This window comes from Myotis yumanensis, unplaced genomic scaffold (genome assembly GCF_028538775.1).
Source record: "Myotis yumanensis isolate MYYU_CA2020_CCGP unplaced genomic scaffold, mMyoYum1.0.hap1 SCAF_20, whole genome shotgun sequence".
NCBI lineage: Eukaryota > Metazoa > Chordata > Mammalia > Chiroptera > Vespertilionidae > Myotis > Myotis yumanensis.
In genome coordinates this window covers 11,542,837-11,564,238 of record NW_027223771.1, presented here as the reverse complement: position 1 = coordinate 11,564,238, position 21,402 = coordinate 11,542,837, and the positions used below count along the sequence as shown (strand labels likewise).

The 21,402-nt window shown below is 54.4% G+C and overlaps 1 protein-coding gene across 1 annotated transcript in view; it reads left to right on the top strand.

Annotated features, from left to right (window-relative positions):
• The window catches only part of ADAMTSL3 (ADAMTS like 3), a 135,808-nt gene that overhangs the window by 93,682 nt on the left and 20,724 nt on the right, over window positions 1-21,402 (top strand). The window contains exons 16-21 of the mRNA XM_070400445.1: window positions 2,762-3,027; window positions 6,432-6,561; window positions 8,461-8,653; window positions 8,744-8,923; window positions 11,982-12,135; window positions 16,196-17,210. Coding sequence (XP_070256546.1) covers window positions 2,762-3,027; window positions 6,432-6,561; window positions 8,461-8,653; window positions 8,744-8,923; window positions 11,982-12,135; window positions 16,196-17,210 — 1,938 coding nt within the window. The remainder of the gene's footprint in view (window positions 1-2,761; window positions 3,028-6,431; window positions 6,562-8,460; window positions 8,654-8,743; window positions 8,924-11,981; window positions 12,136-16,195; window positions 17,211-21,402) is intronic.

Sequence of the window (21,402 nt, the reverse complement as noted above, 5' to 3'; positions counted from 1 at the left end):
TCACAGGTGCAGGGAGATCACAGGTACAGGGAGATCACAGGTGGATGAGCCCACAGGTACAGGAGCCCACAGGTACAGGGAGCTCACAGGTACAGGAGCTCACAGGTGCAGGAGCTCACAGGTACAGGAGCTCACAGGTGCAGGAGCTCACAGGTGCAGGAGCTCACAGGTACAGGAGGCTCACAGGTACAGGGAGCTCACAGGTGCAGGAGCTCACAGGTGCAGGAGCTCACAGGTACAGGAGGCTCACAGATACAGGGAGCTCACAGGTACAGGAGCTCACAGGTGCAGGAGCTCACAGGTGCAGGAGCTCACAGGTGCAGGAGCTCACAGGTACAGGAGGCTCACAGGTACAGGGAGCTCACAGGTACAGGAGCCCACAGGTGCAGGAGCTCACAGGTGCAGGGAGCTCACAGGTGCAGGAGCTCACAGGTACAGGAGCCCACAGGTGCAGGGAGCTCACAGGTGCAGGAGCCCACAGGTACAGGGAGCCCACAGGTACAGGGAGCCCACAGGTACAGGGAGCTTACAGGTGCAGGGAGCCCACAGGAGCAGGGAGCCCACAGGTACAGGAGCCCACAGGTGCAGGGAGCTCACAGGTACAGGAGCTCACAGGTGCAGGGAGCTCACAGGTACAGGAGCTCACAGGTGCAGGGAGCTCACAGGTACAGGGAGCTCACAGGTGCAGGGAGCTCACAGGTACCGGAGCTCACAGGTACCGGAGCTCACAGGTACCGGAGCTCATAGGTACCGGAGCTCACAGGTGCAGGGAGCTCACAGGTACCGGAGCTCATAGGTACCGGAGCTCACAGGTGCAGGGAGCTCACAGGTACAGGAGCTCACAGGTGCAGGGAGCTCACAGGTGCAGGGAGCTCACAGGTACCGGAGCCCACAGGTACCGGAGCCCACAGGTACCGGAGCCCACAGGTACCGGAGCCCACAGGTGCAGGGAGCTCACAGGTACAGGGAGCTCACAGGTGCAGGGAGCCCACAGGTACCGGAGCTCACAGGTGCAGGGAGCTCACAGGTACCGGAGCCCACAGGTACCGGAGCTCATAGGTACCGGAGCTCACAGGTGCAGGGAGCCCACAGGTACCGGAGCTCACAGGTACCGGAGCTCATAGGTACCGGAGCTCACAGGTGCAGGGAGCTCACAGGTGGATGAGCCCACAGGTGCAGGGAGCTCACAGGTGCAGGGAGCCCACAGGTGCAGGGAGCCCACAGGTGCACAGACCCTGCAGGTGGATGAACCCACAGGTGGACGGAGCCCCCCAACACTTGTTCCCTGAGCAGAGCTGTCCCGCCTCCCACCCTCACCCCTCTCCTCTGTGGTCCCCCGACTTCCTGTGTCACTCCCACACTGAGTCCCAGGTGCTCCTGGCTGTGGAGAGTGAAGCCTCTGGGTCCCTCCTCCCCCTGACTGTGCATTCCCTGGATTTCCGAGCAAAACCGCAGCGCGGCTCGGCCTCCAGCCGTCCTGTAATCACGCTGTCTGTGAGGCCCGGGGTGCTGCTGCTGACAAGGGAGGAAGAGACTCCGGATCTGAGCCGGGTCTCCAGGCCCCGAGGAAAGCCGGCCGGAGCCAAGGGAGGCGATGAACATTTCTGCCGGCTCCGAACTGGCACAGGGCGAGGATGTTCGAGGGCGTCTGTGTGTTTGTTTTTAATTAGGAAAATAGAAATGATCGCTTCTGAGGCTGAGCCGAGGAACGCGCAGCGCTGGCTTTCAGCTGCGGACGTGTGGGCAGCGCATACGGCGCCTTCTCGTTTCATTGTTTTTAAAAACAATTTGTAAAATATAATTTTATTGATTTCAGAGAGGAAGGGAGAGGGAGAGAAAGAGAGAAACATTCATGATGAGAGAGAATCATAGACCGGCTGCCTCCTGCACGCCCCTCCTGGGGATCGAGCCTGCGACCCAGGCATGTACCCTAACTGGGAATCGAACCCGGGACCCTTCAGTCCGCAGGCCGACGCTCTACCCACTGAGCAACACCGGCTAGGGTGCCTCATGGTTTTAAAACAGTGGTTCTCAACCTTCCTGATGCCGCGACCCTTTAATACAGTTCCTCATGTTGTGGTGACCCCCAACCATAACATTATTCTCGTGGCTACTTCATCACTGTCATGTCGCTACTGTTATGAATCGTCATGTAAATATCTGATATGCAGGATGGATTTTCATTGTTACAAATGGAACATAATTAAAGCATCGTGATTGATCACAAAAACAATATGTAATTATAGATGTGTTTTCCGATGGTCTTAGGCGACCCCTGTGAAAGGGTCATTTGACCCCCAAAGGGGTCGCGACCCACAGGTTGAGAACCGCTGTTTTAAAAGCTCCTCCCTGGAGTCCTTGTGGTTTCTGAAATAAATAAAAAAATAATACATTTTTTAACATTTTTTTATTGATTTCAGAGAGGAAGGGAGAGAGATAGAAACATCAACGATGAGAGAGAATCACCAATTGGCTGCCCTCTGCACACCCCTTATTAGGGATGGATCCCACAACCCAGGCATGTGCCCTTGACCGGAATCGAACCCTGGACCCCTCAGTCCGCAGGCTGACGCTCTATCCACTGAGCCACACCGGCCAGGGCAAAAAATATATATATTTTTAAAACCTAGAGCGTTCAGACCAGATTGGCTGTCGTGGGAATGAAGCTGTTTTTCCCTCCACAGGCTGCTCGTCCCCCGCCCCCCACCCCCACCCCAGGGGCCTGCGAGTGACCCGTGTGTCCCCCCTGATTTCCCCGCAGGTTCATCCCGGAGCCCTGGTCCCCCTGCAGCGCCCCCTGCGGGCCGGGCGTGCAGGTGCGGGAGGTCCGGTGCCGCGTGCTGCTCACCTTCACGGAGACGGAGACCGAGCTGCCGGCCGAGGAGTGCGAGGGCCCCCCGCCGCCCACCCGGCGGCCCTGCCAGCGGCGGGCCTGTGGCCGCGGCCCCCTCCCCGCCACGGACGGCGAGCTGACCTTCCACTGGGAGTACGCGGGCTTCACCCCCTGCACGGCCACCTGCCTGGGAGGTACTGGGTCCCTGGCTTCAGGGACGGGATGCTCGTGGCGCCGTCGGTTGGAGAAAACCCCCCTTAGGAACAGGGACGCTGGGCCCGGCTGGTGTGGCTCAGTGGGTAGAGCGCCGATCCGTGAACCAAGGAGCTGCTGGTTCCATTCCCCGGGGTTGCGGGCTCGGTCCCCAGTAGGGGGCGTGCAGGAGGCAGCCGGTCCGTGATTCTCTCCCCAGCTAAAGGGTGTCCCAAAATTCACGCAAGAAGTAATTTTGATAGAAAACACAGGTTTATAATTAAAAATTGTAATTTTTTTATGGATTCATAAAGTACACAGTCTAGGGTTATGTGTGGAACAGCCCAGCGGGTCAATGGCCTCCACGGCTTTGCTGGCACAGGCGCAAAGCTGCGGTCTTCATTGGCCTTCCCCGTCCCTGCTCCTGGGCCGTCATTGGTACTTGGTGATGCTTATCCAATGGAAGGGATTGACATCAAAGGGCAACAGATATTAGAATCAGATTCAATAAACCAAGTAAAATTAGGCTTTTATTTTTTGTTATTGTTAATGCTCAAGCAAAATTCAAATCTTGCATGAATTTTGGGACACCCTTTATAATAATAAAAGCGTAATATGCTCATTAGACCGGACATCCTTCTGGACATCCTTCCGGACGACCTTCTGGACAAAGCCAGGGCTGCGAGGGAAGCCGGTGCCGGCAGCCGGGGGAAGGAAGGCCTCCTCTTGCACGAATTTCGTGCATCGGGCCCCTAGTCACTAATGTATCTCTCTCTGCCTCTCCCTTCCTCTCTGAAATCAATAAAAATATTATAATAATAATAAAAGACAATGGAACGCTCCAGAAGGAAAGTGAAAGGCAACGAAATCCACAGATCATCCTGAAAAGATGGAAGGGGAGGAAGTAGGAAGCGCCGTTGCGGAGATCAGCTTTAAAGAGTCAGAGGGGGCCCCGGCTGGTGTGGCTCAGTGGATAGAGGGTCGGCCTGCGGACCGAAGGGTCCCGGGTTCGATTCCCGGTCAAGGGCACGTGCCCGGGGTGCGGTCTCGATCTCCAGTGGGGTGCATTCAGGAGGCAGCCGACCCTTGATGCTCTCTCATCACTGATGTCTCTCTCTCTCTCTCTCTCTCTCTTCCTCTCCCTTCCTCTCTGAAAACAATAAAAATATATTTAAAAAGAAAAAGACAGCCCTAGCTGGTGTGGTGCAGTGGATAGAGCGTCAGCCTGGGGACTGAAGGGTCCCGGGTTCGAATCCAGTCAAGGGCACACGCCCTGGTTGTGGGCTCGATCCCCAGTGGGGGGCGTGCAGGAGGCAGCCAATCCATGATTCTCTCTCATCATGGATGTTTCTATCCCTCTCTCCCTCTCCCTTCCTCTCTGAAGTCAATAAAATTATATATATTTTTAACAACAAGTTTATGGACGGTGCCTGGAGATTTCAGACTGTGTCCTGCCGTGGCCAGGAACCTAAGATTAGGAAGCAGGAAGAGTTTAAGTCAAAAAAAACTAAGCCTCACAGACACATACTGGCTATATCCTCTGGCAAACACCGAGTTCTGTAAAACGCTGTCCGGGGGTGGGATTGAGCGCGGCGTTCGGAAAAACGAACCGCAATCTTCCAACATAATGGAACCCACATTCTTGCCTGAAACTGGATACATTTCCGTATTTCCACCAGCCGGTCGGTTGCTGTTATAATTTTCCTTTGATTTTTTTTTTTGTCGTCGAACGTTTGATTTATCGTCTGTTCCGATCTGACGCCCCGATCATTCCTTCCATCGCAACGGACAAGGGTGGCGGTGGAGGCGTGGGCTTTGGGGTTAGACACCCCTGTCTGGCCGGAAGGGAGTGAAGGCCAGGAGGGTTTCTGTTTGCACAGGGAGGGTCCCTGCTTGGGGACGCCGGTGGCCGTGTTGTGTCTTGGAATCCTCGGAGGACATGGGGGGGGGGGGGGCGGGGGGGGGGGGCGCGGGGAGACAGCTGAACAGAAGGCAGGAAATCACACTTTCAGTCTGCAATCTACCCCTTCTTTGGTGTCTTCCTTTTCTCTCCAAACCTCAGGCTCCTTACTTTGTTTTGTGTGTGTGTGAGAGAGAGAGTTTTTTAAAATATGTTTTTATTGATTTCAGAGAGGAAGGGAGAGGGAGAGAAACATCCATGATGAGAGAGAATCACAGATCGGCCGCCTCCTGCACGCCCCGCACTGGGGATCGAGCCCGAAACCCGGGCCTGTGCCCTGACCGGGAATCGAACCCGGGACCTCCTGGTTCCTAGGTCGACGCTCAACCACTGAGCCACACGGGCCGGCTTGCTTTTTGTTTTTATGTTGTTTTTGTTTGTTAATCCTCGCCCCAGGATTATTTTCCCATTGATTTTTAGAGAGAGCGGAAGGGAGAGGGGGGAGAGAGACAGACAGACAGACAGAAACATGGATGTGAGAGAGACATGCGCCCCGACCAGGGCCGGGGATCGAGCCTGAAACCGAGGTCCATGCCCTTGGCCGGAATCAAACCAGGGACCCTTCGGTCCGAGGGCCGACGCGCTGTCCACTGAGCCACACCAGCCAGGGCCATGTCCTTCCTGTTAAAGGAACACCATGGAGATAGGGACCCTGCTCTTTGGACCTCACAAGGTGACGGTGGCCTCAAATCCTACATTTGAAAGCGCTTTCCCCGCGGGAGGTGTAGCATTAGACGTATTGCTAATTACAGTGATAGCGAATGAGGAGAAAGTCAGACCATCTGACAGCGGTTCTCAACCTGTGGGTCGCGACCCCTTTGGGGGTCAAACGACCCTTTCACAGGGGTCACCTAAGACCATCGGAAAACACATCTATAATGACATATTGTTTCTGTGATGAATCACGATGCTTTAATTACGTTCCATTTGTAACAATGAAAATACATCCTGCATATCAGATATTTACATGATGATTCCTAACAGTAGCAACATGACAGTGATGCAGTAGCAACGAAAATAATTTTATGGTTGGGGGTCACCACAGCGTGAGGAGCCGTATTAAAGGGTCGCGGCGTCAGGAAGGTTGAGAACCACTGATATATGAGAATTTTAATGAAGGTTATACATCCAAGTTAGCACCTGTGCAGTGATATGGAGAAAATGTTCATTTCAAAGAGGAAGGAAGAGAGAGAGAGAGAGAGAGAGAGAGAGAGAGAGAGAGAGAGAGATACATCAGTGATGAGAGAGAATCGTGGATCGGCTGCCTCCTGCACGCCCCACGCTGGGGATGGAGCCCACCACCCGGGCAGGTGCCCTGACCAGGAATCAAACCCTAACTCTCTCTCCCTCTCCCTTCCTCTCTGAAATGAATAAAAAAAAATTTAAAAAAATATATAAAAGACTTAAAAAAAATCACTTGCATTTTTGTCTCTCTCCACCCTCCAGGCCACCAAGAGGCCATCGCGGTGTGTCTACACGCCCAGACCGGGCAGACGGTCAACGACTCGCTGTGTGACACGCTCCACCGGCCGCCCGCCATGAGCCAGGCCTGCAACACGGAGCCCTGCCCGCCCCGGTACGTGCCGTCTCGTGCTCCCGGGACGCGGGCCTGTGCGTGGAGCCATGTGGGTCCGCCCACGGCTGGCCTCCCAGCCTGCTTCCCAGTTCTCCCTCCTCCGCTCAAGCTATGCTGCAGCCAGATTCATTTTTTAAAAATGTATTTTTAAATTGGTTTCAGAGAGGAAGGGACAGGGAGAGAGAGAGAGAGAGAAACATCCATGATCAGAGAGAATCAAGGGTTGGCTGCCTCCTGCACACCCCACACTGGGGATGGAGCCCACAACCCGGGCATGTGCCCTTGACTGGATTCGAACCCGGGACCCTTCAGTCCCCAGGCCAACACTGTATCCCATGCGCCAAACTGGCCAGGGCTTTTTTTTTTTAATCCCCACCCAAGGAGTGAGGCTACTCTTTTCCATTGATTTTTTTTTTTTTTAGAGAGAATAGAGGGGGGAGAGAGAGAAACATCCATGTGAGAGAGACACATCAATTGGTTGCTTCCCATCCGAGCCCCGCCTATCAGACCTGCAACCCACGTACATGCCCTTGACCGGGAATCGAACCCACGACCCTCGGGCACACAGGCCGGCACGCTACCACGGAGCCACGCTGGCCAAGCAGCAGCCAGATGCTTGCTTCCATGTGCAGATACGGCGTTGCTGGCCTCAGGAATCCCCGATAGCCGGCTTTTGTCCGCATTAAACATGGCGTTGAGCATGGATCTGTGAACCAGGAGGTCAGGGTTCGATTCCCGGTCAGGGCACAGGCCCGGGTTGTGGGCTCCATCCCCCGTGTGGGGCGTGCAGGAGGCAGCCGATCCGTGATTCTCTCATCATGGATGTTTCTCTCTCTCTCCCTCTCCCTTCCCCTCTGAAGTCAATATGAATATATTATTTATTTATTTATTTATTTATTTATTTATTCATTTTAAGAAAAATAGCATAACATTTTTTATCAATTAACTGCCTGTTACACTGCTGTAATTTAAAAAATATTTTTAGCTTCATACTCCTCTAGAGATTGTCATATTATGACTGTAATATTTTCTATAAAGACAATAGAAAGATAATTCAGCCTTTCCACTACTACATGCACTTGGCTGTACAAATGAGAGCTCTGAAGCTTAAGTTCTTTTTTTTATATAATTTTTATTTCTTAAAGTATTACAAAGAGTATTACATATGTCTCCTTTTTCCCCCCCTTGACTTTCCCCCGGCCTCCCCTACCCCCCAGTGGCTTGTGTCCATTACTTATTCTTATCTGCATGCATACAAGTCCTTCGGTTGATCTCTTAACGCCCCCCTCCACCCCCAAACCCTCCCCAGGCTTCCCACTGCAGTTTGACAGTCTGTTCAATGCTGCTCTGCCTCTGCATCTACCGCTGTTCATCAATCTATACTGGTCCCCATTATCTGTCCCAACCTCACCGGGGCCGTCCCGACCTGACCGGGGCCGTTTCAGCCTCACCGGGGCCGTCCCAATCTCACCGGGGCCGTCCCAACCTCACCGGGGCCGTTTCAGCCTCACCGGGGCCATCCCAACCTCACCGGGGCCGTTTCAGCCTCACTGGGGCCATCCCAACCTCACCGGGGCCGTCCCAACCTCACCGGGGCCGTTTCAGCCTCACCGGGGCCGTCCCGACCTCACCGGGGCCGTCCCAACCTCACCGGAGCCGTTTCAGCCTCACCGGGGCTGTCCCAACCTCACCGGGGCCGTCCCGGCCTCATCGGGGCTGTCACGAATATATTTTTTAAAAATAAACCTCACCTTATTGTATCTGAGCTGCAAATACTGCCAGAGAGGCTGTGCTCCGGGTGTGAAGTCTGCGTGGGATCCGAGGACCTGAAATCGTCCACCTTTCACGCTGCACGCGGTCTCGTGGGACCGTCCGACCTCCCACTTCTCCTCCGCGCAGGTGGCACACGGGCTCCTGGGGGCCCTGCTCGGCGACCTGCGGCGTGGGCATCCAGACGCGGGACGTGTACTGCCTGCACCCCGGGGAGACGCCCGTCCCGGCCGCGGAGTGTGGCCCTGACAAGCCCCACGCCCTGCAGGCCTGCAATCAGTTTGACTGCCCTCCCGGCTGGCACATTGATGACTGGCAGCCGGTAGGCAGCCTGTGCGCGCCCCCCACGCCCCGCCACCCGCCAGGCTCCTGGGGTGACCCCTGCCCTGACGCCCCTCCTCCGTCCCCTCAGTGTCCCAGGACGTGCGGCGGGGGCACCCAGCACCGGAGGGTCACCTGCCGGCAGCTGCTGACCGACGGCAGCTTCCTGACTCTCTCCGATGAACTGTGCCACGGCCCCAAGGCCTCGTCCCGTAAGTCCTGCGCCAGGACCGACTGCCCTCCGCAGCTCTCCGCTGGCAACTGGTCCGAGGTGAGGGCCCTTCCCGGCTTCGCAGGCCCTGCTTTGTTTTATTAAAATGCTAGAGGCCCGGTGCACGGATTCGTGCACCAGTGGGGTCCCTCGGCCTGGCCGAAATCCACTCTTCAACATTCCCTGAGGGGTCCAAGATTGCAAGAGGGTGCAGGCCAGGCTGAGGGACCCCACTGTTGCACCATCGGGGCCGGGGATGGACAGCAGGAAGGCTGAAAGACATGTCCAGCCCCTCTCACCCAGTCCCAATTGGCTGGACCCCAGCAGCAAGCTAACCTACCGGTCGGAGCATCTGCCCCCTGGTGGTCAGTGTGCATAATAACGACTGGTTGAATGGTCGAACTGTCAAAGGGACAATTAGTATATTAGGCTTTTATATATAGACTAGAGGCCAGGTGCACGAAATTTGTGCAAGAATAGGCCTTCCTTCCCCCAGCTGCCGGCACCGGCTTCCCTCTAGCACCCAGAACCCGGGCTTCCCTGCGGCCACTGGCAGAAACATGGGACCCAGGCTTCATCCGGAAGGTCATCTGGAAGGACTTCCGGAAGATGTCCAGTCTAATTAGCATATTACGCTTTTATTATTACAGATATTTTTATTTATTTCAGAGAGGAAGGGAGAAGGAGGGAGAGAGAGAAACATCCATTATGAGAGAGAATCATGGATCATCTGCCTCATGCACGCCCCACACTGGGGATCAAGCCTGCAACCCTGGCCTGTGCCCTTGACCGGGAATCGAACTGTGACCTCCTGCTTTACCGCTGCATGCACAACCACTGAGCAACACTGGCCGGGCAATTCTTGGTCATTTTAATTTTTTTTAAGACAGTCAACTTACTATATAAACAAATCGCTTAAAAATAAATTAGACATCAATTACAAGAGATGTTACAAAAGAAACAAAATCCAACAGTGAATTACAGGAAGTTAATTACTATCTGGGAAAGAAATAACAGAGAGAAAGTAGAAGAGGAGGAGGGAAGGAGAGAGGAGAAAAGACAGGGAAACTATCCATGTCTTAAAAGACGATGGTGGCCCGGCCGGCGTGGCTCAGTGGTTGAGCACCGACCTAGGAACCAGGAGGTCACGGTTCGATTCCTGGACAGGGCACATGCCCGGGTTTCGGGTTGGATCCCAAGTAGGGGACATGCAGGAGGCAATCGATCCATGATTCTCTTTCATCATGGATGTTTCTCTCTCTCTCTCTCTCCCTTCCTCTCTGACATCAATACAAATATATTTCAAGCCCTAGTCGGTTTGGCTCAGTGGCTAGACCGTCAGCCTGTGGACTGAAGGGTCCCGGGTTCGATTCTGGTCAAGGGCACATGTCTGGGTTGCAGGCTCAATCCCCAGTAAGGGACATGCAGGAGGCAGCCGATCAATGATTCTCATCATTGGTGTTTTTCTCTCTCACCCTCCCTCTTCCTTTCTGAAATCAATACAAATATATTAAAAAAAAAAAAATATATATATATATATGTATATATATATATACTAGAGGCCCGGTGCACAAAATTCATGCACAGAGGGGTGGTCCCTTAGCCCGACCTGCACCCTCTCCAACCCGGGACCCCTCAGGGAATGTCCCACAAGGATCGGGCCTAAACCGGCAGTCAGACATCCCTCTTGGAATCTGGAATCGCTGGCTCCTAACTGCTCACCTGACAGCTGGCCTGATCGCCCCTAACTGCCTCTGCCTTGGCCCCTGCCACCATGGCTTTGTCCGGAAGGATATCCGGAAGACGTCCGGTCTAATTAGCATATTACCCTTTTATTAGTATAGACTAGAGGCCCAGTGCACAAAAATTTGTGCACTGGGGGGGGGGGGGTCCCCCTCAGCCCGGCCTGTGCCCTCTCGCAGTCTGGGACCCCTCGAGGGATGTCTACTTGCTGGCTTAGGCCCGTGCCCCGAGGGATTGGGCCTAAGCTGGCAATCAGACATCCCTCTGGCAGCCCAGGAGCCCTTGGGGGATGTTTACTTGCCAGCAGAGACCAGGCCTAAGCTGCAGTCAGACATCCTTAGCGCTGCTGAGGAGGCAGGAGAGGCTCCCGCCATCACTGCTCTGCTGGCAGCCGTCAGCCTGGCTTGTGGCTGAGCAGAGCTCCCCCTGTGGGAGTGCACTGACCACCAGGGGGCAGCTCCTGCATTGAGCGTCTGCCCCCTGGTGGTCAATGTGTGTCATAGCGACCAGTCATTCCCAGTTGTTCTGCTGTTAGGATCAATTTGCATATTACCCTTTTATTATATGCCTGGTGCATGGGTGGGGGCTGGCTGGTTTGCCCTGAAGAGTGTCCCGGATCAGGATGGGGGTCCCGCTTGGGTGCCTGGCCAGCCTGCAAGAGGGCTGAGGGCTGTTTTCAGACTGGCCACACCCCCTTCAGGGTGGAGGTCCCTGCTGGGGTGCCTAGCCAGCCTGGGTGATGGGCTGAGGGACATTTTCAGGTTGGCCACACCCCCTTCAGGGAGGGGGGTCCTGCTGGGGTGCCTGGCCAGCCTGGGTGCAGGGCTGAGGGCTGTTTGCCGGCTGGTCAAGTCCCCCAGCAGGGACCCTCACCCCTTGAGGGTGTGGCCAGTCTGGGTGAGGAGCTGATGGCTGTTTGCAGGCTGGCCATGGCCCCCACCCAGCCACTCAAGCTCCCAGTGGAGGCTGGCTGGAAGCAGGTATCTAGGATTTATTTACCTTCTATAATTGAAACTTTGTTGCCTTGAGCAGAGGCCACAGCCAGCCAGGGCAAGCGGGAATCTTGGCTTCCTCTATCACCCGGGCAGCCAAGCCTCCTGCTTGCTCCAGCTCCGTGGCTGCTGGCCACCATCTTGGTTGGGTTAATTTGCATGTGGTCGCTCTGATTGGCTTGTGGGCGTGGCTTGGGGTGTAGCAAAGTTACAGTCAATTTGCATGTTTCTCTTTTATTAGGTTAGATATACATATATATATATTTAAAGACGATGGCGCTAGGGAACGGCCACGTGTCGACGCTCCCATACCCACAGTCCCCTCTGGCCTGGCCGTCTGCTGCACAGGCTCTGTTCACGCTGTCGCCCCGTTGCCCCCGCAGTGCTCCGTCAGCTGTGGTGTTGGGACCCAGCGGAGGAAGCAGGTGTGCCAGAGGCTGACGGCCAAGGGCAGGCGGGTCCCCGTCAGCGAGGCCCTGTGCGGGGAGCTTCCAGGGCCCCCTCTCGTGCGGTCCTGCCAGATGCCAGCCTGCAGCAGTAAGTATGTGGACGTCTGCTCGTCTTGTTCCAATGGCTTCATATCATCCAAATAGCAACTGACTTTCATGGAGAGGAAGGGAGGGAGGGAGACAGGAGAGGGAAGGAGAGAGAGAGGAACATTGATTTGTTCTTCCACTTTTAAAAAAATATATGTTTGTATTGACGTCAGAGAGGAAGGGAGAGGGAGAGAGAGAGACATCCATGATGAGAGAGAATCATGGATCGGTGCCTCCTGCACGCCCCACACTGGGAATCGAGCCTGCAACCCGGGCGTGTGCCCTGACCGGGAATCGAACCCAGGACCCTTCAGTCCCCATGCCGACGCTCTATCCACCGAGCCACAGTGGCTAGAGCTATTGTTCCACTTCTTTATGCATTCATTGGTAGCTCCTTGTATGTGCCCTGACCGGGAATCGATCCTACAACCTTGGTGTAGTAGGCCGGCGCTCTAACCACTGACCTACCCAGCCAGGGCTCAAGGGAGTATTTCTAATCTGTAGGTCAGGCAAGCCCATCAGAAGTTAGAATTGTTGTAAGGACTATCTGCCCACAGGACAAATGTATTTTAGGTCTCTTTTTTAAAGAAACTACATCTCACGCCGGCCAGGTGAGATAAGCATTTTTTTAAGTATCCAATTACCGCATTTTCAGGATACACAAGAGCATATGTGTTACACGTGCACATGTATGTTTGATGCACGAGGGTGACGAGAAAGGAATTGTGGGCTGTCCCTACAGCGTGTGAAAATAGGGCAGCACGGGTGCAGGGAGGAGGTAGGGAGGGGGCCAGGTTGATATTTCACCATCTTTCATTATTCACCTGGAAAGTGACATTAATGATTTCAGGTACTTTACTGCACTAATGGCAAGAAAAAAAAAATCAGAAACTGTTATTTTTTTAAAAATATATATATATGTTGTTGTTTTTTAAGAGGAAGGGGAGAGAGAGAGAAACATCCATCATGAAAGAGAATCATGGATTGCCTTCCTCCTGCAAGCCCCCTACTGGGGATGGAGCCCCCAACTTGGGCATGTGCCCTGACTGGGAATCACACTTCGACCTCCTGGTTCATAGGTCAACGCTCAACCACGGAACCACACCGGCCTGGCAGTTAACTTTTATTTTAATACCGCTAGGGGCAATATATATATGGGGCAATATATATATATATATATATATATATATATATATATATATAATCTTAAGTTCACCAACAACTTGCAAAACAAATCAAGAAACACAATAACAACCTTTAAAAAAGTAATAGCATTGCTCCGCCGGCGTGGCTCAGTGGTTAAGCATCGACCTAGGAACCAGGAGGTCAGGGTTCGATTCCCAGTCAGGGCTCATGCCCGGGTTGTGGGCTCGATCCCCAGTGTGGGGCGTGCAGGAGGCAGCCGATGCATGATTCTCTCTCATCATGGATGTTTCTCTCTCTCTCTCCCTCTCCCTTCTTCTCTGAAACCAATAAAAATATATAAACGAATAGCACTTACTGAGCCCTTATTAAGTAGAGTTCCTTTCGTGCATCAGCTCATTTATTTGGAGGCAGATATAATCCCTGTTTAGAGACGAGGAATCCAAGATTTGGAGACGATCTGAGACCTGACCAGGTCCCTAGCTGCCCGTTGGCCCCCGGGCCCGCTAACCACAGTCTGTCTGATTGCTAAGCCCGGGCTCCTAGCCACCTCTCCCTGCTGATTCATGGACAGCATTAATGGGGCCTTTTTGGGGGGTCGGTGTGGGGGGGGTGCCCCTGGGAATTCTTTGAGAACACATTTTCGAAATCTTGTGCTTCCGAGAATTTGGGATCCCCAGACTCACGGAGCCCTGGATCCTGGAATTCAAGACCGTCTGTGGGTCTGACGCGCCCTCGCGCTCCGAGCTGCATCGTCTCATTTCCGTGAGCTGTGGCTGGTTTTATAGCCCTGTGGCCAGACCACAGGCTGCCCGAGAGGAGAGAGGAATGAAAGCCACGCCGGCGGCTCCCGCTGAAATAACAGAACAACATGTGGGAGACGGCGCGGTCAGGCGGCCATGCCATGTGGTCCGAGATGACATCATACATGACTGTGGCAGCTGGCGGGGACCCGAGGAAGACGATAAGCCTTAAGGTGGAAAAAGAAAGAAAAAGACTAATATTTCTGCCCGGCCCACGTGGCTCAGGGGTGGAGGGTTGAACCTAGGAACCAGGAGGTCAGGGTTTGATTCCCGGTCAAGGGCACAGGCCCGGGTGGCAGGCTCCATCCCCAGTGGGGGGCGTGCAGGAGGCAGCCGATCTGTGATTCTCTCTCATCATGGATGTTTCTCTCCGCCCCCCCCACCCGCCCCATTCCTGTCTGAAATCAATTTCTTTAAAAAGGTTAGAATGGGAAATTAAAATTAAAAAACATCACCCAGTTCACCCGTGCTGTGGTCTGTATCCCACTCCCAGGAACCCATCCTAATGGGTGGACTGGCTTTTAAACATTTCCCGTGGAACCTCATGCCTACCACACCAGGGCTTTTTAAAATAACACGTTTTCACGCATTGCATTGAAAGTTGCATTCTTTGCTGCTCAAGGCCTGAGATAGTTGTGCAATTTACTCTCATCTACGAGTGTATACCGTTCGTTATTCAGGTTTTAATTCTCAGGTGGTTTTGTGTGCTTTGTTTTGTGTTTTATTGATTTCAGGGAGGAAGGGAGAGGGAGCGAGAGAGAGAGAGAAACATCCATGATGAGAGAGAATCATGGATCGGCTGCCTCCTGCACGCCCCACACTGGGGATCGAGCCTACAACCCGGGCCTGTGCCCTGACCAGGAATGGAACCGTGACCTCCTGGTACATAGGTCAACCTTCAACCACTGAGCCACACCGGCCGGGCCGCCAGTGTTTTCAAAGAGGAAAAAATATACATTTGTTGGCTTGTGTCAGCCTTGGAAGATTGCTGTCGAAACTTTTATTCCTGAGATGTTTGTTGGCATTTTATTATTATTATTATTTTTATTATTATTATTACATAGGCCCAGTGCACGAAATTCGTGCACGCAAGGGATGTCCCTCAGCCAGGCCTGCGCCCTCTCCAATCTGGGACCACTGGATCCTAACCACTCACCTGCCTGCCTGCCTGATCGCCCCTAACCACTCTGCCTGCCTGATCGCCCCTAACCACCTGCCTGCCTGATCGTCCCTAACCACTCTGCCTGCCTGATCGCCCCTAACCACCTGCCTGCCTGATCGTCCCTAACCACTCTGCCTGCCTGATCGCCCCTAACCCCTCTGCCTGCCTGATCGCCCCTAACCCCTCTGCCTGCCTGCCTGATCGCCCCTAACCACTCTGCCTGCCTGATCGCCCCTAACCTCTCTGCCTGCCTGATCACCCCTAACCCCTCTGCCTGCCTGCCTGATCGCCCCTAACCCCTCTGCCTGCCTGCCTGATCGCCCCTAACCCCTCTGCCTGCCTGCCTGATCGCCCCTAATCCCTCTGCCTGCCTGTCTGATCGCCCCTAACCCCTCTGCCTGCCTGCCTGATCACCCCTAACCACTCTGCCTGCCTGATCGCCCCTAACCCCTCTGCCTGCCTGCCTGATCACCCCTAACCTCTCTGCCTGCCTGATCACCCCTAACCACTCTGCCTGCCTGATCACCCTAACCACTCTGCCTGCCTGCCTGATTGACCCCTAACCACTTGCCTGCCTGCCTGATTGCCCCTAACCCCGCTGCCTGCCTGCCTAATCCCCCTAACTGCTCCCCTGCCAGCCTGGTTGCCCCTAACTGCCTCTGCCTCGCCCCCCGCCACATGGCTTCGTCCAATCTAATTAGTATATTACCCTTTTATTAGTATAGATTAATTTCGGAGAGGAAGGGAGAAGGAGAGAGATAGAAACATCAATGATGAGAGAGAATCATGGATCAGCTGCCTCCTGCACGCCCCACACTGGAGATGGAGCCCCCAACCTGGGCATGTGCCCTGACCGGGAATCGAACCCGGGACCCTTCCATCTGCAGGCCGACGCTCTATCCACTGAGCCACACCAGCCAGGGGGGGCGCTTGTTTCTTTGTGTTCCCCGCAGAGAGGAAGGCAGAGACGCAGCCAACCCCCCGCGATCAGGGCCCCCAGATCCTGGCCGTCCAGCGCGTGTACATCCAGACACGGGAGGAGAAGCGCGTCCAGCTGACGGTGGGCGGCCGGGCCTACCTGCTGCCCAACACGTCGGTGCTGATCCGGTGCCCGGTGCGCCGCTTCCCGAAGGCCCGGATCCAGTGGGAGAAGGACGGCCGCTGCCTGCAGCCCTCCGAGCGCCGGGGCGTCACCAAGTCGGGGTCCCTGAAGATCCACGGCCTGGCCGCCCCCGACGGCGGCGTGTACGGCTGCGTGGCCGGCCCCGCCCGGGAGACCTTGGTCCTCAAGCTCATCGGCACCGACAACCGGCTCATCGCGCCCCAGGGACCCCCGGCCGCGGGCCAGGGCCGAGCTGACGCTCTGGGGGCCTGGCAGGCCTCGAGGCAGATGTGGAAGGACCGCAATGAGCTGGACGGGCCCGAGGGCCAGGTGCTCCGCGCCCTCCTGGGGCCCTGCCCCCAAGGCCATGCAGGCCCCCCCGGGTCCTGGGAGCTGCAAGGCGAGCAGTTGGAAGCCGCCGTCCGGCAGGGCGCCTACAGCATGGACACGGCCCGGTTCGACGGGCTGATCCGGAACCTGAGCCGGATGGTGGAGGCCGGGGAGGTGAGCGACGACCTGGCGTCCCAGGTCATCTACCAGCTGGTGGCCGCGCGCCCCTGGAGGGCCAGCCCGGAGGAGGCGCCGGCCCAGGCTCCGGGGAGAGGGGACCCCGGGGGGCGTGCGCCCCAAGGCCCGAGGGGGAGACACGCGGGCGGGCTGACGTTCCCGCCGAAGGGACCGGAGCTGGTGAGGCGGCAGCAGCCAGCGTCGGTGTCATTCAATGCGACCGTCCGTGCCACGATCGGGAGCGCGGTGTACGTCACCAACCGGACGGCGGCCGTCCACCTGCGGTGCCAGCTGGCCGGCCCCGGCGAGGTCGCCTACGCGTGGACCAAGGACGGGGTGCCGCTGCAGCCGTCGGAGAAGTGAGTGGGGGGACCGTTGCTTCCTTTCACGAGGCCTGTGTGCTTTCTGTGTGCGTGTGTGTTTTTAAATATATTTTTATTGATGTCAGAGAGGAAGGGAGAGGGAGAGAGAGAGAAACATCCAGGATGAGAGAGAATCATGGATCGGCTGCCTCCGGCACGCCCCACACTGGGGATCGAGCCCACAACCCGGGCCTGTGCCCTTGACCGGAATCGAACCCAGGACCCTTCAGTCCGCAGGCCGAGGCTCTATCCACTGAGCCAAACTAGGTAGGGCTTGTTGGTTGTTTTAAAATATATTTTTCCTGATTTCAGGCCAGCAGGGGAGGGCAGTTAGGGGTGACCAGGCCGGCAAGGGAGGGTGATTAGGGGCGACCAGGTCAGCAGGAAAGGGCAGTTAGGGGCGATCAGGCCGGCAGGCAAATGTGTTTAGGTATGATCAGACAGGCAGGTAGAGGTGGTTAGGGGTGATCAGGCAGGCAGGGGTGCAGTTAGGGGCACCAGGCAGGCAGGCAGGTGAGTGTTTAGGAGCCAGTAGCCTTGCATTGCAAGAGGGATGTCCGACTGCCGGTTTAGGCCCGATCCTGTATCGGGCCTAAACCGGCAGTCAGACCTCCCCTGAGGGGTCCCGGATTGGAGAGGGTGCAGGCCAGGCTGAGGGACCACCCCCATGCATGAATTTTGTGCACCAGGCCTCTAGTCCTATATAATAAAAGGGTAATATGCAAATGGTCCCCTCACCTGGGAGTTTGACTGGAGTTCGACCAGGAGGCGGGGCCAGCCCACCAACTTCCTGCAGGCCCTCCTCCCAGCTGACCATGCTCCTGATCAGCCACCCCCTAACCTGGCCGGCCAACCACCCATGTCCCCTACACCAGCAGGCCCCCGCCCGATCGCCCCAATCAGGGTGGGCCGGCCAGACCCCACCCATGCACGAATTCGTGCACTGGGCCTCTAGTCACAGAAATAAATGGCCTTGGCAGGAAGATTGGGCCTCTGAAATCGTTTCTATATCGTGCAGTTTTTTTTACATCATAAAACCCAAAACGAGGAGATAATGCAGTCCAAAGTTTTCTTGAGCCCTTCAAAACAAAATATTAAGTCATGTTCTTTTGTACTAGAGGCTCGGTGCACGGGTTCGTGCACATTGAAAGGAAATTAATTAGAAGAAATATTTGAGAGGCTGGGGAGGGACCACGGGAGATTGGCCGGCTGAGGAGGGATCGTGGGAGGTAGGCTCCAGGGTGAGTCCAGCACCAGACCCCAGCAGCAAGCTAACCTGCCGGTTGGAGCATCTGCCCCTGGTGGTCAGTGCGCGTCATAGCGACTGGTTGAACGGTCGAACGAACGGTCGGACACTTAGCATATTAGCCTTTTACTATAAAGGATTGTGATCTGTGAGTGCAACGGTATCACAGATCATTCACTTTCCGCAAAACAACAGGGAGTAGCAGAAATATTCATTCCTTCTGCATCCTTTACTGTCTCTAAATCTTGCTATTCGCACATGTAAGACAGTAGGCATTTTGCTTTTTTTAAAATTTGCATTGAGCCCTGGCCGGTGTGGCTCAGTGGATAGAGCGTTGGCCTCCGGACTGAAGGGTCCCAGGTTTGATTCCGGTCAAGGGCATGTACCTGGGTTGCGGGCACATCCCCAGTGGGGGGCGTGCAGGAGGCGGCTGGTTGATCTCTCTCATCGATGTTTCTGGCTCTCTATCCCTCTCCCTTCTTCTCTGTAAAAAAATCAATAAAATATTAAAAGAAAAAATTTGCATTGAATCCCGGCCTGTGTGGCTCAGTGGTTGAGTATCAACCCATGAACCCAAGAGGTCGCTGGTTTGATTCCCAGTCAGGGCACATACCCAGGTTGCAGGCTCAATCCAGTAGGGGGCGTGCAAGAGGCAGCCATCGATGTTTCTCCCTCTCTTCCTCTCGCTTCCTCTCTCTCTCAAAACGTATTTTAAAAAGAGAACATTTGCATTCAAGAACTCGAGCGGCACCTGATCTTTCTCTGGGGACTGGTAAAGAGACACAAACAAGACAGCAGATGTTAAATTGTTTTGCAGACCTTGAGGCGTGTTAAAATCACAAGTTTTATTTTCATCATGTCTTTTGTGCATGAACCCGCATATGTGATCTATCAGAGGAAAACAAGAGAAAATTCAGTTTTTTATAATAACACTAGAGGCCCAGTGCATGCAATTCATGCATTCAGGGTGGGGGGAGGGTCCCTCAGCCCGGATTGCGAGAGGGCACAGGGTAGGCTGAGGGACCCCACTGGTGCATGATCAGGGCCGGGGAGGGACGCGAGAGGTTGGCCATCCGGGAGGGACAGCAGGAGGGCTCCAGGCCGTGTCCGGCCCGTCTCGCTCAAGTCCTGATTGGCCGGACCCCAGCAGCAAGCTCACCTACCGGGTGGAGCGTCTGCCCCCTGGTGGTCGGTGCACATCATAGCGAGTGGTTGAGTGGCCTTAGCATATCATTAGCATATTACGCTTTGATTGGTTGAATGGCCGACCAGACGACTGGACACTTAGCATATTAGGCTTTTATTATATAGGATACTAAGCTATGTCCTAAAAGGAAAAGATAAACATGTTTAATTAAAAGAAAGACGGTAGACGTTTCGCTTTTTTAAAATTTGCATTGAATCCCGGCCTGTGTGGCTCAGTGGTTGAGTATTAACCCATGAACCAAGAGGTCGTTGGTTTAATTCCTGGTCAGGGCACATGCCCAGATTGCGGGCTCCATCCCCAGTAGCGGGCGTAAAGGAGGCAGCCAATCAATGATGCTCTCTCATCATTGATGTTTCGCTCTCTCTCGTCTCCCTTCCTCTCTAAAATGAATAAAAGCCTATTAAAAATTAATTATTTTGCCCTGGCGTGAAATGACATTTTAGACGTGGAATAAGCCTCCCACATCAGCTAGCTGAGCAGTTCTCAAATCTTTTAGTAATTAATGAGCCCAAAGGGTTTTGTGAATTTGAATTATATCTACTGCTGTTTACCACATTGGAAATTAAAACCAAGAAACATTTAGCCCTGGTCGGTTTGGCTCAGTGGGTAGAGCGTCGACGTGCAGACTGAAGGGTCCTCGGTTCGATTCCGGTCAAGGGCACGGACCTCGGTTGCAGGCACATCCCCAGTCCTGGTTAGTATGTGCGTGGGAGGCAACCAATCGATGTGTCTCTCTCACATCAATGTTTCTCTCTGTGTCTCTCCCTCTCCCTTCCACTCTCTCTAAAAATCAATGGAAAAATATCCTTGGGTGAGGATTAACAACAACAGTAAGAAAAGTAAAAAAACAAACAAAAAAAACCCAAGAAGCATTTAAAACATCTGTTGATGAATGCATTTAGAAAAAAACAGCAATCAGCCCATGACATGTTCGCATACATAACATCGTTTTTTTTAAAAAGATATATTTTTCCAAAAATTTACTAGTAACAATGGCATCATTTCACATCTTGCAAATTCCTGTCTAGATTAATAAAATACATCTGGATTCTCCCAAGCTCTTGTGCATCCAATCTGTTGGGATATGTTGTTGGAATTGAAGATCCTGGAGAAAACTTGGCCTCATGCAGAGATGTTAGTTAGAAAAAGAAGGAACAGGCTGGCCAGTGTGGCTCAGTGGTTGAGCGTCGACCTAGGAACCAGGAGGTCACGGGTTCGATTCCCGGTCTGGGCACAGGCCCGGGTTGTGGGCTCCATCCCCAGTGGGGGGCGTGCAGGAGGCAGCCGGTCCATGATTCACTCTCAGCATTGATGTTTTTCAATCAATCAATAAATATACACACACACACATAAATACACACATACATATATATTTTGTTAATCCTCACCCCAAGGATATTTTCCCACTGATTCTTAGGGAGACTGGAAGAGAGAGGGAGAGACAGAGAGAAACATCGATGGGAGAGAGACACATCGATGGGTTGCCTCCTGCACGCCCCCCGCCCAGGGCCCCGGGCCGGGGAGGAGCCTGCCACCGAGGTCCGTGCCCTTGACCGGAACCGAACCCGGGACCCTTCTGTCCGCGGGCCGACGCTCTACCCACTGAGCCACCCGGCCGGTTGGTCTGTCTTTTTATAAAAACGTAGCATTTGCAGCATCGAGTCCATCCTGAAAATCTTCGTCTCCTGGCGAGTGAGGTAGGAGCTGGGATGGGGAAGCTCAGAGAGAAAGGGAGG